The sequence below is a fragment of the Sander lucioperca genome, chromosome 9 (assembly GCF_008315115.2).
Source record: "Sander lucioperca isolate FBNREF2018 chromosome 9, SLUC_FBN_1.2, whole genome shotgun sequence".
In the NCBI taxonomy this organism is placed as follows: Eukaryota; Metazoa; Chordata; class Actinopteri; order Perciformes; family Percidae; genus Sander; species Sander lucioperca.
The window spans coordinates 33158362-33172853 of NC_050181.1; the positions used below are offsets into that span (position 1 = coordinate 33158362).

General features: G+C 40.0%; 1 protein-coding gene across 3 annotated transcripts in view; it reads left to right on the plus strand.

Annotated features, from left to right (window-relative positions):
* The window catches only part of lig1 (ligase I, DNA, ATP-dependent), a 62881-nt gene that overhangs the window by 20288 nt on the left and 28101 nt on the right, over positions 1-14492 (plus strand). For all 3 annotated transcript variants that reach the window (XM_031286068.2, XM_036004977.1, XM_036004976.1), the window contains exons 6-18: positions 1-129; positions 307-415; positions 3704-3790; positions 5530-5586; positions 6673-6731; positions 7164-7277; positions 7419-7585; positions 7979-8055; positions 8275-8366; positions 10311-10410; positions 10627-10712; positions 11624-11739; positions 13816-13911. The exon at positions 1-129 is cut by the window's left edge. In XM_031286068.2, the coding sequence (XP_031141928.1) occupies positions 1-129; positions 307-415; positions 3704-3790; positions 5530-5586; positions 6673-6731; positions 7164-7277; positions 7419-7585; positions 7979-8055; positions 8275-8366; positions 10311-10410; positions 10627-10712; positions 11624-11739; positions 13816-13911 (1289 nt within the window). The remainder of the gene's footprint in view (positions 130-306; positions 416-3703; positions 3791-5529; positions 5587-6672; positions 6732-7163; positions 7278-7418; positions 7586-7978; positions 8056-8274; positions 8367-10310; positions 10411-10626; positions 10713-11623; positions 11740-13815; positions 13912-14492) is intronic.

The window sequence follows — 14492 nt, forward strand, 5'->3', positions numbered from 1 at the left end:
AGGCGGTTGAAAAGGACACGCGAGAGGGAGAAGGGAGCCCAAAAAGTCAAACGGCGAGAAAGCAGAAAGAAGCAAAAGAGCAGAAAGATAAGGAGCCGCCCAAGAAAGCCCCCATCAGCAGTTTCTTTGGTGAGGAGGAATTTGCATAGCTCTGTGCTTGCACAAAAAGAAGAAGAAGAAAAGTGTCCGTAAATGTACTATGCTTTTATCAGTTAGGAAAGACAAGCGAAATATTTCTCTGCCCCAACCCCTGCTCCACCCTCACCTTCTTTTTTTAATATTTCTTTACTTTTATTCATTCAATAGCTCCAAGAAAAGCTGCAGTGAAGACGGAGAAAGCAGAGGAGAGTGAAGGGGAGAAAAAGACGAGTGCAGAGAGGAAGCCCTCAGCAGAGGACAGTAAAGACACGAAAAGGTAAGTCAGAGCACAACAGGAAGTTCCAGACAGCTCAGAACAGGCTGGGTCAGGCCCTACCCCATCTGAGAGTTGAAATGTATGCCCATGGCCTTGGCTGCCTGTTTGTGTTCTCGTCTGTCTTAACGGAACTCTTAACTCACCCTCAGGTTGCACTGTTCAGCCGACACTGACCTCTGACCTCTTTGGTAAAACACGTGCATCCCTGTGGCAGAGGGAGGGAGAGGACACTGGAGGTGCTATTGACGGTTATTTTCATTATTGATTACTAGAGCTGGGACCATATGCTTTTGTCCCGATTCCATTCTTTCACAATGCATGGGTGCCGATTGGATTTGGATTGCGATTTTCATGTATTGCGATTCCAGACGTTTTTTCTGTTCCTTATATAGAGACAATATATCATGAGACATTTCTAAGAAATGTTTTCTAAGAAGGTTGTACATCACAAGTCAGTCAGTCAGTCAGCCTGACATTTATTTCATTTGTAAAGAAGATAACATGGATGTTCTGCATGTTCTGCTTTCGCTCTGTTTTGCTGGATACAGATATGATGTAGTCGCTATCAGCAGTACCGTATAAACAGGAAATATTTAGGTGAATCTTTGGTAAAATATAAAATAATGATATGAAAATATTGATTCTAAGGAAATTAATCAATATTGAAAATCATCACAATACATACGTGAATCGATTTATTTATTTTCACCCCTACTGATTACCTTATTATACTTGATTATTTTGAGTAATTACTTCTACCAGGTAAGTTATGTTTTTGATCAATTTCGTTTTTTCTGTGCTTTTTTTAAATTAAGATTAATTTAAAAAAGCACAGAAAAAACTAAATTGATACATTGTGTTAGCTCACATTTGGCTTTTTAATTGGCCTTTCTGCACTGTGGCCGCTCACACTGAATGTTAACACCTTTAGCGATTTTGTCCATTGAATTCTGGTAAAGTTGAAATTAAAGCAAGATGACCATGTACAACAAGGTTGACATAGCGAGAAAAGCAGCATTACTTTGTACTGTACTTTGTAAGGAAAGCAAGAAGAAAGAAAAAAGACCGTGGAGCTTCAGGTGGCTGTGTGAAGTGCAAACAATAGTTTAATTTAAATTACAGCACAGTCTCAGTCAAGACTGCAGTTTTAGCCACATGTGAAATGATACCCCAGTAATATTAAAAGAAGCGCCTAATCCATTCAGTTGTCCAATAGTCAGCCGGTTAACAAGGCGCTCTGTCTCCGTCTCAAGCTATAAATTAATCCACAGCCAATGTAGCCGAAATTCTGCCTGTTTTTTAAAATATTTAAACCACTAAACCACCATCTTCAAATCATTCTTAATCTGGACAGTGTCTGTCAAACATGGGTTATCAGGGTATTGACAGATAGGCGTTTTCTTTAAAGCTACATTGTGTAAGAATTTCTCCCATCTAGCTGTGAAATTGTACATGACAACCCCATTCCGAGCGCGTTTAAAGTTCTACGGTGGCCGAACCCGAAATTAGCGACGACTTCGTCCGTGAGAGTTCCTTCCAGTGTAGTTATAGTTTTACGTTATTTTGGTACCATTTCATTCAACATCAGCTATCAGGTTCTCAAACATATGCAAGCTAATGTTAGTAAAGTATCAGTACTATTGTTATTCTGTATATTGTACGAGATTAATAGTGTAAGGCAATGTTTACAGTGTAGGAGAGAAGCAACAGAGGTTTGTGTTTTTAATATATTTCTCTGAGCAGTATGAACAATGTCAATGAAACTGAAATTAGCTCTTAGTATCTCCATCGTTTACACGCAGCTGTTCCCTGGCATTCGTCACAGTCAGTGCCACTGAGTGAAAAGCGCGAAAGGCGGAGGTATGTCCCTCTTTGTCTAATGTATTTTAAAGATGGAGGCGCAACATGGCTGCCGTCATTCGAGCGAGTCGCTCCTATGTTCTGAATGATTCTGAATGGCAGATTCTACGCGTACGAGAATACTTTGATTAGTTGGTGGAAGTAATTACACATGAATGAGCACATATTGTGAAAGAACAAAGGTTTTTTTTTGCTAAGAATCAACTCAAAATAACACAATGGAGCTTTAAAAATAAGGCCACGGAAAGGCTTTCTTAATACTGTGTGAGCAGGCGTTTTTATTGTTCATTAAGGATCCCCATTAGTCATCACCGTAGTGAAGACTTCTTCCTGGGGTCCAACGCAAGACAAACAAACAAATATTATAAAGCAAAATACATATTGTTATATCAGAACAATGAAAACATCCTGGATTTTACAAAACAAAAGGCACAGTAGCATGTTTTTTATGTTGTAAAAACAACAAATCAGTAAAATAATATATAAATAAATATATATATAAATAATTAAAAAAAAAAAAAAAAAAAAATATATATATATATATATATATATATATATATTAATATAGTAAAAAAAAAAAGAGAGTAAAAACGAGAGTAAAAAAAAAATCTCAATCTACTGCACTTTCTTGAATGAAAAAAAGCCCCATATCAAGTGATTGTCCATCGTTGTCTGTATTTGGATGCGGTTATTAAAAAAATGAGCGTTTTTTTTTAGCCTCTCCTAAAGGATGCTCCCTTAAGTGCTTTAAGCTAATCCGTTTCTGTATTCATTAAAATGATTATTATTATTATCATACCTTTTGAGTTGAGTCTTATGTAAAGCAGTGCTTTTATTAAATGTAAATAAACCAGCAGCAGAAGCAGTGTATTGTTGCTTTGTCACTTTGTGGTCATGATAACTATAACAGCTACAAACTATTTTTAACTCTAGATGACTAGAAGGGAGGAAATACATTTTTCATCCTCCTATTTATTTTTTTTATCACTGCCCAGTGTTAGGAGTGATAGGCGATGCATACAAAGTTCACAGCAAGAGTACCTCTCCTCTTAATGATTTCAGGCAATTATATTCAGACAGGAAACGCTTGTACACATCTTGCAAGTACTGCAGTTCAAAACTAACTTTTTTCGACAATCCTAATTTTTTCCCCCCGCAAGAATAAGTAATTATATAACATTGCTGACTTAGTAAACGCTTTTCTATAATTCCTAATAGGTACTGGTATTTTTCTTCTTTACTGTAGTAAGCTTTCTCCCAAAACACTCATTACATTTCAAAGTATCTATCTCCTTGTTATGATAATAGTGTGCATGACTTTCTGTCTCCAAAGAGATCGGAGATGGTTTTTTCAGTGACTATAACCGCTGTCTCCATCATTCAGTCAGACTCTTAATTTGCTCTGTTTCTCGCTGTGTTCTTCTTCAGTGAGTCGACCTCCGGACAAACAGACTACGATCCGTCCAGGCCCAAATACCATCCTGTGGACCATGCCTGCTGGAAGCAGGGCCAAAAGTAAGTCCAGCCCACTCTTTAGCCCCTTTCCCACTCACTACAAACACCCACTAACATATGGCATTTGTCGTTGGTGGGAAAGTTAAAATCTGCATTAATTTCCGGGACAAACGACTAGTAGTAGTCACGGGTAGTTTATCGGCAGTGATGGAAACATAACACCCGGGTGGTCACGCTAATTCTTGCCCCCTTTCCGGTGCGATGCTAAGACAAAACTAGCATCGCTCTGTCTGATCGGTAGGGCTAGGTATCGTTCAAAAAGGTTCGATACTGATACAGTGAAGTTGATACTAGTTCCTAAATAATACTTTTTGCAATACCAATTTTATAAAATCTATTTTAACAAAAATAATCTACAACATTACAAATCACTGTTTTTTTTTTTATTATTATTTTCAGCTCCTTTACACCTATGTGACGCACGCTATAGTCAAGCCTCTCTAAAAGCAACAACACACATATGAGCCCCGTCTCTCTGTGTAACGTAGAGTTTTTCCTGCGTGCCTCTACGACGTGTAACGTTAGACAGCCAATCAGCAGCAATATTAGATCTTGGCAGAAGCATGCTGTGTGCTTATTGGCTCACTGACCCTGATGAGATGTACTCCTTAGGTGTTGAAATTGGGTATTGAGTGACGAGGCATTTTTCGATACCATGGAGGAAATTTGTTCGGTTCCTATAAAGTATAGAATTTTGGTACCCAACCATACTAAATGGGGCGTCTTCAACAATTTCGATACCTCAGTTTCGATGCCGGTTCCTTAACGATACTTTTTTCTATACCATATGTTTTAAAATCCATTTCAACATCAACAAAAATACATTAAACACAAAACTTTTTTCCACTTTCCATTGAACTAACTAAAATGCAAAGGAATGTAAAGAACAAAGACTTTTTAGTGCAAACTGCATAGTGACACAAACTTTAACAATAAACTTGGCGACTGCCCTGTTGTCAACATTGAACAAATGAAGAACTAACTTGTCTCGGAGGAAGTGTCACCGCGACCGCTTAGGCCTCGCCATTAATATCATATCGCAGCAAACACTGTCTGTGTGAAGTTTTGAAAAATTGTAACCACAATTGAAACCACTTTATCGGCATTGCCGTGACTCTCTGTGACTTCAACAAAACTGCAGAGCCAACGTAGTTTGCCCGCGCCTCTGTGTCTGTGCAGAGCACTTTTTTCTCCCTAGCCAGACCCTCCTTTGCAGCGCTGTGGAGGAGGGTCTGGCACAGCAAGACGAGGTATTGAATGACGAGGCACTTTTCGGTACTACGGAGGCAATGCGGTCGGTGCCTAAAAAGTATCACTCAATTGACTTATAAATGCTTTTCTGTAGTTTGAATAAATGTTTTCTAATATTGCAACAAAAAACATCAGCTTCAGAATGTATAAAACACATTTAAATCTCATGATTTATCTGAGCAAAGATCTACAGAAAATGTCTCCTTTGGAGGCTTTTTTTGTGAAAACTCTTCTCCTGTAGCGTAACAGATTTCTTTTTGCATGTCAAACGTCATTGTAAGGACACACCTTTCCCGCCATGGCAGCTCTGACCTGTGTCCTCCCTGCTGTTGCTTTAATGGAGGTCTGATAACACTCAATCAAAGCTCTTTCTACTCTTACACTAATTGCCAGCCGCTCTGAACAGCTGAGTCAGTTAAACGCTGTGAATTTAAAAATCTGTCGGTGTGAATGCTTCGCCTGCTAACTATGTGCTCATCACTCTCCAGAGTGCCGTACTTGGCGGTGGCTCGCACCTTTGAGAAGATTGAAGAGGACTCTGGCAGGTAAGAGCTCCATATGGAGGAAAAGGTTGCTTTTTTCCCTTACTGAATGAGGTAAGCATTTGGGAGTGTATGTGTGTGTGTGTATGTATATATATATATATATATATATATATATATATACATACATATATATATATATATATATATATATGTATATATATATATATGTATATATATATATGTATATATATATATATGTATGTATATATATATGTATGTATATATATATATATGCATATATATATGTATGTATATATATATATATATGTATATATATATATATATGTATATATATATATATGTGTATGTATATATATATATGTATATATATATATATATATATATGTGTATGTATATATATATATATATATATATATATATATATATATATATATATATATATATATATGTATATATATGTATATATATATTTAATTTTTTTACAAAATTACTCAGGCTTCCTGCTGGGAATTTCTGCAATATAATTAGACAAGTACTGTATGTTCCAGCCAGAGAAAGTGAAGAAATTGCATTAATTTTCTGGGGAGGGCAGGGAACATGAAGACATTTTTACAATTAGGTCACTTTCTAGGAATGCTCAGGAATGTATTTTAACAACTTTTTTCACACTTTCGTTTAATTTGAGATTTCATCTTTTATTCTCCGGAAACTTGGCTGATGGATTTATATAACAACTCTTGAGCAAGAAACTAGAAACGGAGAAGAAATACAGTTCTTTGTTGAAGGAAATACATGTGATTCTTGACCTTACCAACCTCAATAATAGTTGTGATTTGTAACTTAAGTCTCTTGCCGACAAATTGAAAACACCTTTACAGACTTCCTTTTTTACCTTTTGAGGATATTGAAGAGCAAACGTCCCAGTGACTATTTTCCCACCCACTCCAGTTGATGTATAGTGTTTCATAAATTAAATTAAACTGTTCATCTGCCATCCCAGCTTCCATTTCCGATTAAAACCTCCAGACAGATCTCATTTCCCGCCTCCCAGTATTTACAGGATGGCTTTAAAATTCGTTTAACTCGTCTTCCTTGTCTCAAAGCAATCCTGTTGTCACTTCCCAGGCTGAGAAACATCGAGACGCTGTCGAACCTGCTTCGCTCCGTGCTACTGCTCTCTCCAGGTAAATGGTATTTTATCTCTCCCATAATGCACGCTGATGTAGCTACACAGGCAGCTGGCTGCCAGCCACTCTATCAAGGAGATGATGATGAAGCCAGGTTGCACATAATAGTGGGAGGATGAATCGTGTGGGTGGGTGTGGGTTTTCTGTTTTTTTTTTTTTTTTTTTTTTTATGTTTTTTTCTGAGTATGTGTGTGTGTTTGGTGGTGTCCTGAGAGAGTGTTCCTGTGTCTCTATGTCCTTGTGTTTGTGTGTGTTTGGTTACGTCTCTCCATATGTCCTTGGTTTAGTGTAGCAGTTTGGTGTGTGTGGCGTTGGTGTTTTTACTTGTGCGTCTGTGCTTCTCTTTGTAGGCCTGTACTTTAGTTTGTGTGTTGTATCTGTGCATGCTTATGTGTTCTGTGTAATAATGTGTGTGTGTTGTTTTTTCAGATGACCTGTTGTGCTGTGTGTACCTGTGTTTGAACCAGCTCGGTCCTGCCTACCTGGGGATGGAGCTTGGTGTTGGAGAGACGGTGCTAATGAAAGCTGTTGCTCAAGCAACTGGTACACACACACACACACACACACACACACACACACACACACAACCATTCGTTCGACCAAACACTTGCTTGTGCATTCTCAGCATAACTGCTCATCAGCCAGAGAGGCTGCTGCTATTTACCGTCTCACTCTTGTTTCCAGGGCGACAATTGGACAAAATCAAGGCAGAGGCGCAGGAGAAAGGAGATTTGGGCCTTGTGGCCGAGAGTTCCCGTAGCAACCAGCGCATGATGTTTCAGCCGGCCAGTCTGACAGCAGGGGGCGTGTTCAGGAAATTGAAGGAAATTGCGAGCATGAGTGGGAACTCGGTAAGCCAGGGAATAACATTTTCATTAGGCGGAAAGCAGTCCTGGGCAAATATTGTTTTCACTCTATTTGGCTCTCAGCATTGTGGTCGGGGGAGGGAAAAGAAAGGAAATGTTAATGTGATTGTGTATCGAACTAGGAATTATTTGTACATTTGTCTACTTCAGAGGGAAGAGGGTAATCGTTCAGCCTTTGAATAAGTCGTCACCTGGCTGGACTCTCCCAAGCAATTAGTTCCTTTTTCATCCCCGTAGCTGCTGGGTCTTTTTCTTTTTTTTTTTTTTACATTCTGGATTGAACATGGAGTTTGTACTCGCTGGTGACCTCAGCCTTTTTGCATTCTGTCTCTTCTCACTCTTCCTCTGTGAATCTCAATTTCCTCCCGTCTGCCTCAGGCCATGAATAAGAAAATCGACATCATCAAAGGCCTCTTTGTGGCGTGCCGCTTTTCCGAGGCCCGCTATATAGTCAGGTAAAATTACACTCTCGCACGCATACATAGATAGGCTTGGCTGCGTGTGTGACCACAGGCATGCACACACACCTGTATGTGTGTATATATACACAAAGATATCGCAGTGCCTTCTTAACTCTGTGTATGTATGTTGAAGTATGTAGCGTTTGTCGTAGGCAGCGGGTGCACACGAGCGTCAGCCCTGACAGCTGTTGGTCTTGTGGTTTTGATCAACAGGTCCCTGGCTGGGAAGCTGAGGATAGGCCTGGCTGAGCAGAGTGTCCTATCTGCACTGAGCCAGGCTGTGTGCCTGACCCCCCCTGGACAAGGTAATCTTTTTATTTTAAAGGATAGGTTCACAATTTTTATAAGTCCGTCTTAAAGGGTTAGTTCGGACTCACCAGAGTCACACAATAACATACTAATGGATCGAGGCAGCGTAAGACCTGCAACTCGTGTTCTGTGAGGTAGAATTACTGTTTTTGTTAAAGGAGTCTGGTGGCTTTTAAGAGAGAGTAGAATGATATAACGGCTTCAGTCCCCCTTCGGGAAGGGCTGTCTGACGACAAGATAATGTGGTGAAAATATTATAAATGTAGCGTAGACCTAAACTGATGTGAAAGTGATTTTTTTGAGGTGGGTCTTCTTTTAGGTGGCTAGGTGTTTAGCTGCTGCCCCCTTCCACAGCAAGCTTAGCTTGTGTGTCAGTACTCCTGTCTGCTTCCCCAAACTGGGGGCATGCAGACTGCCATCTACTGTAGCTAACATACTGACTATGGAGAAGTAGACGACATTTCATTTCTGGGGTTGTTCCGGTGCCGCCGGAAATGACGCCGAATGTCCCTCATTTCGGCCAGATGTCCGTTACCTTCCTTTTTCTTTGTGTTGGCATTCTAAACTCCGGTGGATTTCTGAGGACTGTGGTTAACTGCTACTCAGCTACAGGGTAAATCCAGACAGCTAGCTAGACTATCTGTCCAATCTTGAGTTTTCTATTGCATGACTAAAACAACTTTTGAACGTACGCATGTTCCACCAAAACAAGTTCTTTCCCGAGGCTATTTTGCAGACACCGTTGCTCCGTCTGGTGCTTACTCCGACTGCTGAAACCTCATATTAGTGTGGATTGTGTCCCCATCTCTGGAGAAGCTGGTGTTTCACCCAGTTTACTTGATAAAAGTTCTGGTTGTCACACTAAAGGAGATGCAACATGGGGCGTTAGAGCAGGTAATCGTAACTTTAATTTTGAGAACTTGTTAAAGCTACGGTATAGTGCGTAGTTTCTGTCTCCCCCATGAGGAATTTTAAGTAATGACAACAAAACTGTCGGCGCGTCCACATGTACAAGCCTTCCATGATAGCCTTTTGGGTATTGGGTATGAGATTTACGCATCACCAATATGCTGATTTCATGACTTTCTGGAGGAGGTTTTGACCGCCTGCTTTCAGCACTGATCCTACCTGCTCTCACCAATATCCTCTACACAAAATTAAATAAATTAATTCCTGACTTATTAGTGTTTGTGGCTCTCCCATGACTGGAGGTATGCTTTAATAAAAGTCAATTAGACCAGAGGCTTTGTATTGATCTGTGGTCTGCTCTGGAAATGTTTTTCTTAACATTTTGTATTTAATTTGTTTAACCATTATTTAATCACGCAGGTCAACTCAGAGTTTGTAGCGCTGACGTGGATCTTTACAGTGAATAATTAATTTAGATAAATTAGTGTTCAGTCATATTTTCAATTTATCGTAAATATTAATGTTGAATTGGGAAACAAAATGATTAATTTGGCCTTCACTCTTCAATATTATCTCAACCATTTTAACCACAGTGGGACTGCAATTAGAAAAGAATAGAATGCCTTTATTGTCATTGCATCATTAAAAACGTACAATGAAATTCAGAGTGCTTCTCCTGTAAGGTGCCACTAGTTAAACCAACACATTCTCTCCTCACCTTCATCTATACATTTCACATGATGATAATAAATAAATAGATAAATGAAGTAGTTAAAAATTGCATGTTAAGAATATTGCACACTGGTTTGAAAACACTCAACTTTTGAGTGTCCGTTTAGAGTAGTTTACATCTTTAGGTTGAGTTCACCCAGTATTGTAGGAAACACTGACGCGCAGCTGTACACAAGGAATTGCGTGGCTGTAAGTCTTGTGTATTCCTGGGCCTTTAAAGTGCCTCTGAACTTTCATCCAGCAAATGTTGCCACTTACACATCTCTTTGAAATGCTTTTTTCTCCCTTCTCCTTTATAGGTTTCCCTCCCGCTGTGATCGACGCAGGGAAGGGTATGAGCACTGAGAGCAGGCGGGCCTGGATCGAAGAGAAGAGTCTCATTCTCAAACAGACTTACTGGTAACCCAAGCCTAAACAAAACCATCTCCTTTCACTTTATAGTCTCTTCTCTGCGCCACACAACATTGCCTCATCCCCCTCAAGCCCCATCCCTCATTCTGCCTCCTAATTCTCCTCATTTCCATTTTGGATGATATTGATTTTTTTTCTTCTTCTTTTTTTCTTTCCAAACGCCACGCTTTGTCTCCCACTCAATCCCCACACTCTCTCGTCCAGCGAGATGCCCAATTACGACGTCATCGTCCCCGTTCTGCTAAAAGAAGGCATAGACGAGCTACCCAATCACTGCAAGCTCACTCCAGGTAAGCGACCAATCAGGAGGCAGAAAGGCTATGAGCCCAAAACGGTGACTGGTGTGTTTTTATTGATCCATTTAGTGGAGTTGAGTGAGTTATTTTAGTTGAGTCATTTATCACAGAACGATAAAAGACAACACTAAACTAAGGAATAGCTCCTAATTACACTGTTGTCAAGCAATTTGTGATAAGGAGCCTTGACACCAAGGTAGGAAATGAATACCACCATCTGAACACTAAATTGGGAAACTAAATTGGCCGTTGTTGGTCAGCGAGACACATCTAGCAGCTATTCTGGCACAGAAACAATCGTTATTCAGAGGGCTGGTCTGTTCTAAAATGCGAGATGGTTGTTAAAGGAGCTGGTGAATTTTTTGCACCGGCCAGTTTGAACAAAACGTTAACTGTCCTGTCATATCTGGTGCTGTAAGCTCCAATCAAAGGCATTTGGTTTGGTGTATTTCATTATATCACTCCTCTGATGCTTTTGAAGCTTAATTTAGCGGTGCAGCCCAAAGGGATGTGAGTCAGAGAACTTTTATATTAGGGCCAAATGAGTATGAAAACAAACAAATTTTAACTGTGGTTTTGTCACAGAAACAGTTGTGGGTGTGATGCTGATGTGGGAATGTGTCATTGACGCACATTTCACAGCTTCCGTTTTTTTTTTTTTTTTATTGTTTCAAAAAACGGATCCGAGATCTGCCTCGCTCTCATAACCTGGGGGCCTGTTGGAGAGAGCCCCGCCCCTCCTCCTCTCCACAAAGTGGCCAATGAAGAAAACTTCTTCCGGGCACTTCAGTTTCACAACTATTTAGAATTCATGAAAAATGCATGACTATATTTTTGTCTTTTGTATCCCGCTGTTTTTTCGCAGTTTATTTTCTCAAATTCTCACACCACCTTTCTTCTCCCAGGTGTGCCGTTGAGACCCATGTTGGCCCACCCCACCAAGGGTGTCGGTGAGGTGATGAAGAGGTTTGACGAGGCGGCGTTCACCTGCGAGTACAAATACGATGGAGAGCGAGCACAGGTTTGTGCGCATGTCAGTGGCCAAAGTGACAAAGTGAAACTGTTTGTTTTCTTTGCGTTTGGCACCGAACATATGCCTGCTGAATTTTGTATGCATAAACCTTTGGGCTGTGTTCTTTGAGTATGAGGTATTGCTGTTCTGTGACTCCTGCTGTGTGTTCGCTTGTGTTCGCGCATGTGTGTGTGTGCGTGTGCTCCTGTGCCTATTCTTTTAAGATAAACAGTAGTGCTGCTTTTGCCCTGGGCCTGTAGGCAGAGAAAGCTACTTCTGCCATCGTGGACCAGGGAGAGAGAGAGAGATAGAAGGGGGGGGGAGGCGGGGTGGGAGATGGGGAGAGGTGAGGAAAGAGGCTAGAGACAGTGAAGGCGAGACATGTAAAAAGGAACACGAACACAGAACGGGAGACAGCAGTGGGGCTGAGGAAAATTTCGAGAGAGAGACATGAAGAGACACACAGCAAGGGGGAGATTGTAATGTAAACCCCTTCAGCTGTATTGTTAATTTTGGACAGTCATGCCAATAAAGTGCCTTTGAACTGAGTTGAATTGAGAAGAAGAGAAATGAGCAGAGAGAGAAACGGAGAGAGGATGGACACAGAGTGAGCGAAACAGATGACGTCCTCTTTTCTCTCTCTCCCTCCTCTCTCAATTCAATTAAATTTGCTTTATTGGCATGAACAAAGTTGTTGCCAAAGCAGTTTACAGAAAATTCTTATATAGTACATATCACATATTAAATACATACAGTAGGTGAAACATAGATTACTATATAACACACTCACTCTCTGTCTCTCTCTCTCTCTCTCTTTTTCTCTTTCTCTTTCTCTCGCTGGTCTCACTGCAGTGAACATTACCTCAAACAGCCAGCAGAGGGACTCTTGATACACCACTTAGTTAAACACTTGTGTGTGGGTGTAGGTGTGGGTGAGGGTGTGTGAGAATGTGTATATCTGTGTGTGTGTGTGGCATTTGATGAATCAAAATTAACTATGTATTCATGGTAGTGTGTGTCCCTGCTAATGAGTCAAGTTCGTGATTGTGGGTGTATTTCTTTCTATTGTATGACTCGATTTATCAGAGACAGTGCTCATTGATCAATGGAAAAATTAGAAGTTATTTGTTGTGCCTGGCCAAGTGTTGAATAATGCACACTAAAATAGAATGAAACAGTGTATCTTGTGAAGTTAATGTATCTAAAGTAGGAACATGATAACAAACATGCACATGACAGTGCAGTACAATTAGACCAGTGTAAATCACATGGTAGTTGGCTACAGTTTACATTAAGAAAGGACAAATGATTAAAGAAAGAAAATAACCTGCTAGGAAAGGAATAGCAGAGGACAACGGGACAAGACTGACCACAAGATGGCCACAACTAGCGCCATATGGTTTGAGACAAAGCTTGAACTGGCCAGTGAAAGAACCGTAAGGATCAACGTCTTTAATGCCAAATTTAAACTTGGTTGAATTGATAAAATTGTGATTGAACGATTTGTGATTTCACACTTTATTAATCAAACAATGAATTGATTTATATCAAAGATTGTTAACACATGTATTGTTGGTTGCAACCCTACTATGCAAAAAAACATATTTACATACTGAAACTACCCTTGTTGTTGCTGTCAGCTTGGTCAATGAAGTGGACCAATGTACCTGATACAAGTCCGGCTCCAACTTGTAGTCTGCCAAAACTTTATCACCATGTGATCACCCAATCTGACACAGTGACCCTCTCAAAGGACAAAACATTTGTGTTGTCTGATCTTGGCATGTCGGGCACTGGTAGTGAATTCAATTTAATGTGTTATTCACACATCCATCTGTCAGCCTTTATCATTTAAAAATTTCATAGGCCTCTATGAACATAGTTTAGAGTTTGTATTTTTTTTTTTAAATTCAATTCAAAGGGGGCTTCATTGGCATGCAAGTTTCAATAACAATGTTGCCAAAGCATCACAATACAATTTGTCCACATATTCAGAAAACAATAAACAATAATATGAACATTAACACAATATTAGGATTAGATGTTGTGTCAATTTAATTGTACTGTGCTCCCCCCCCCCGACAGATTCACATTCTGGAGAGTGGCGAGGTACGCGTATTCAGCCGCAACCAGGAAGACAACACCAGCAAATACCCCGATATCCTCTCTCGCATTCCCAAGGTAAAACCCTTGAACGCGCTTGGCGCTGCTGCTCAGCCCCGCAGGAGAGAGAGGACACTCCATCTGAGCTTTGATTGTCAGATGAGGGCTTTCACAGCGCTGCAGGCTAACAACTGCACACATTTACTTTTCTCACTCTTGTCTTTCATTTTGCCTATATTTCTCAACCTGTCATGTCATCTGTCTGGTTTCCGTGTGCCCACTTTTCTGTCTCAGCTTGAAACCACTCAAATTGTATTTGTTCCTTTGCCTGTCCATACCCTTACTTGTAGGGCTGCGTGATATTGGGAAAAACTGACATTGACATTTTTTTTCCTGCAATATATATTGCGATGTGAAAAAAAGATTACATAAATAGCTCTATTTGGAAATAATAAATCATTCTCGACTACTGGGGTGATTTTGCAGAAAAATGATAAAAGAACTTTTCTCATTTGAAACATTCTTTGTTGAACGATAATGCTTTACAAACACCAAAGCAAGTAAGCGCCGTGACTACTCTTCTGAAGTGATTTTGGAGAGGGACATTAGGGAGTTAAATACACTGGTTGACTCACATGACACCATTGTATTCATATAAT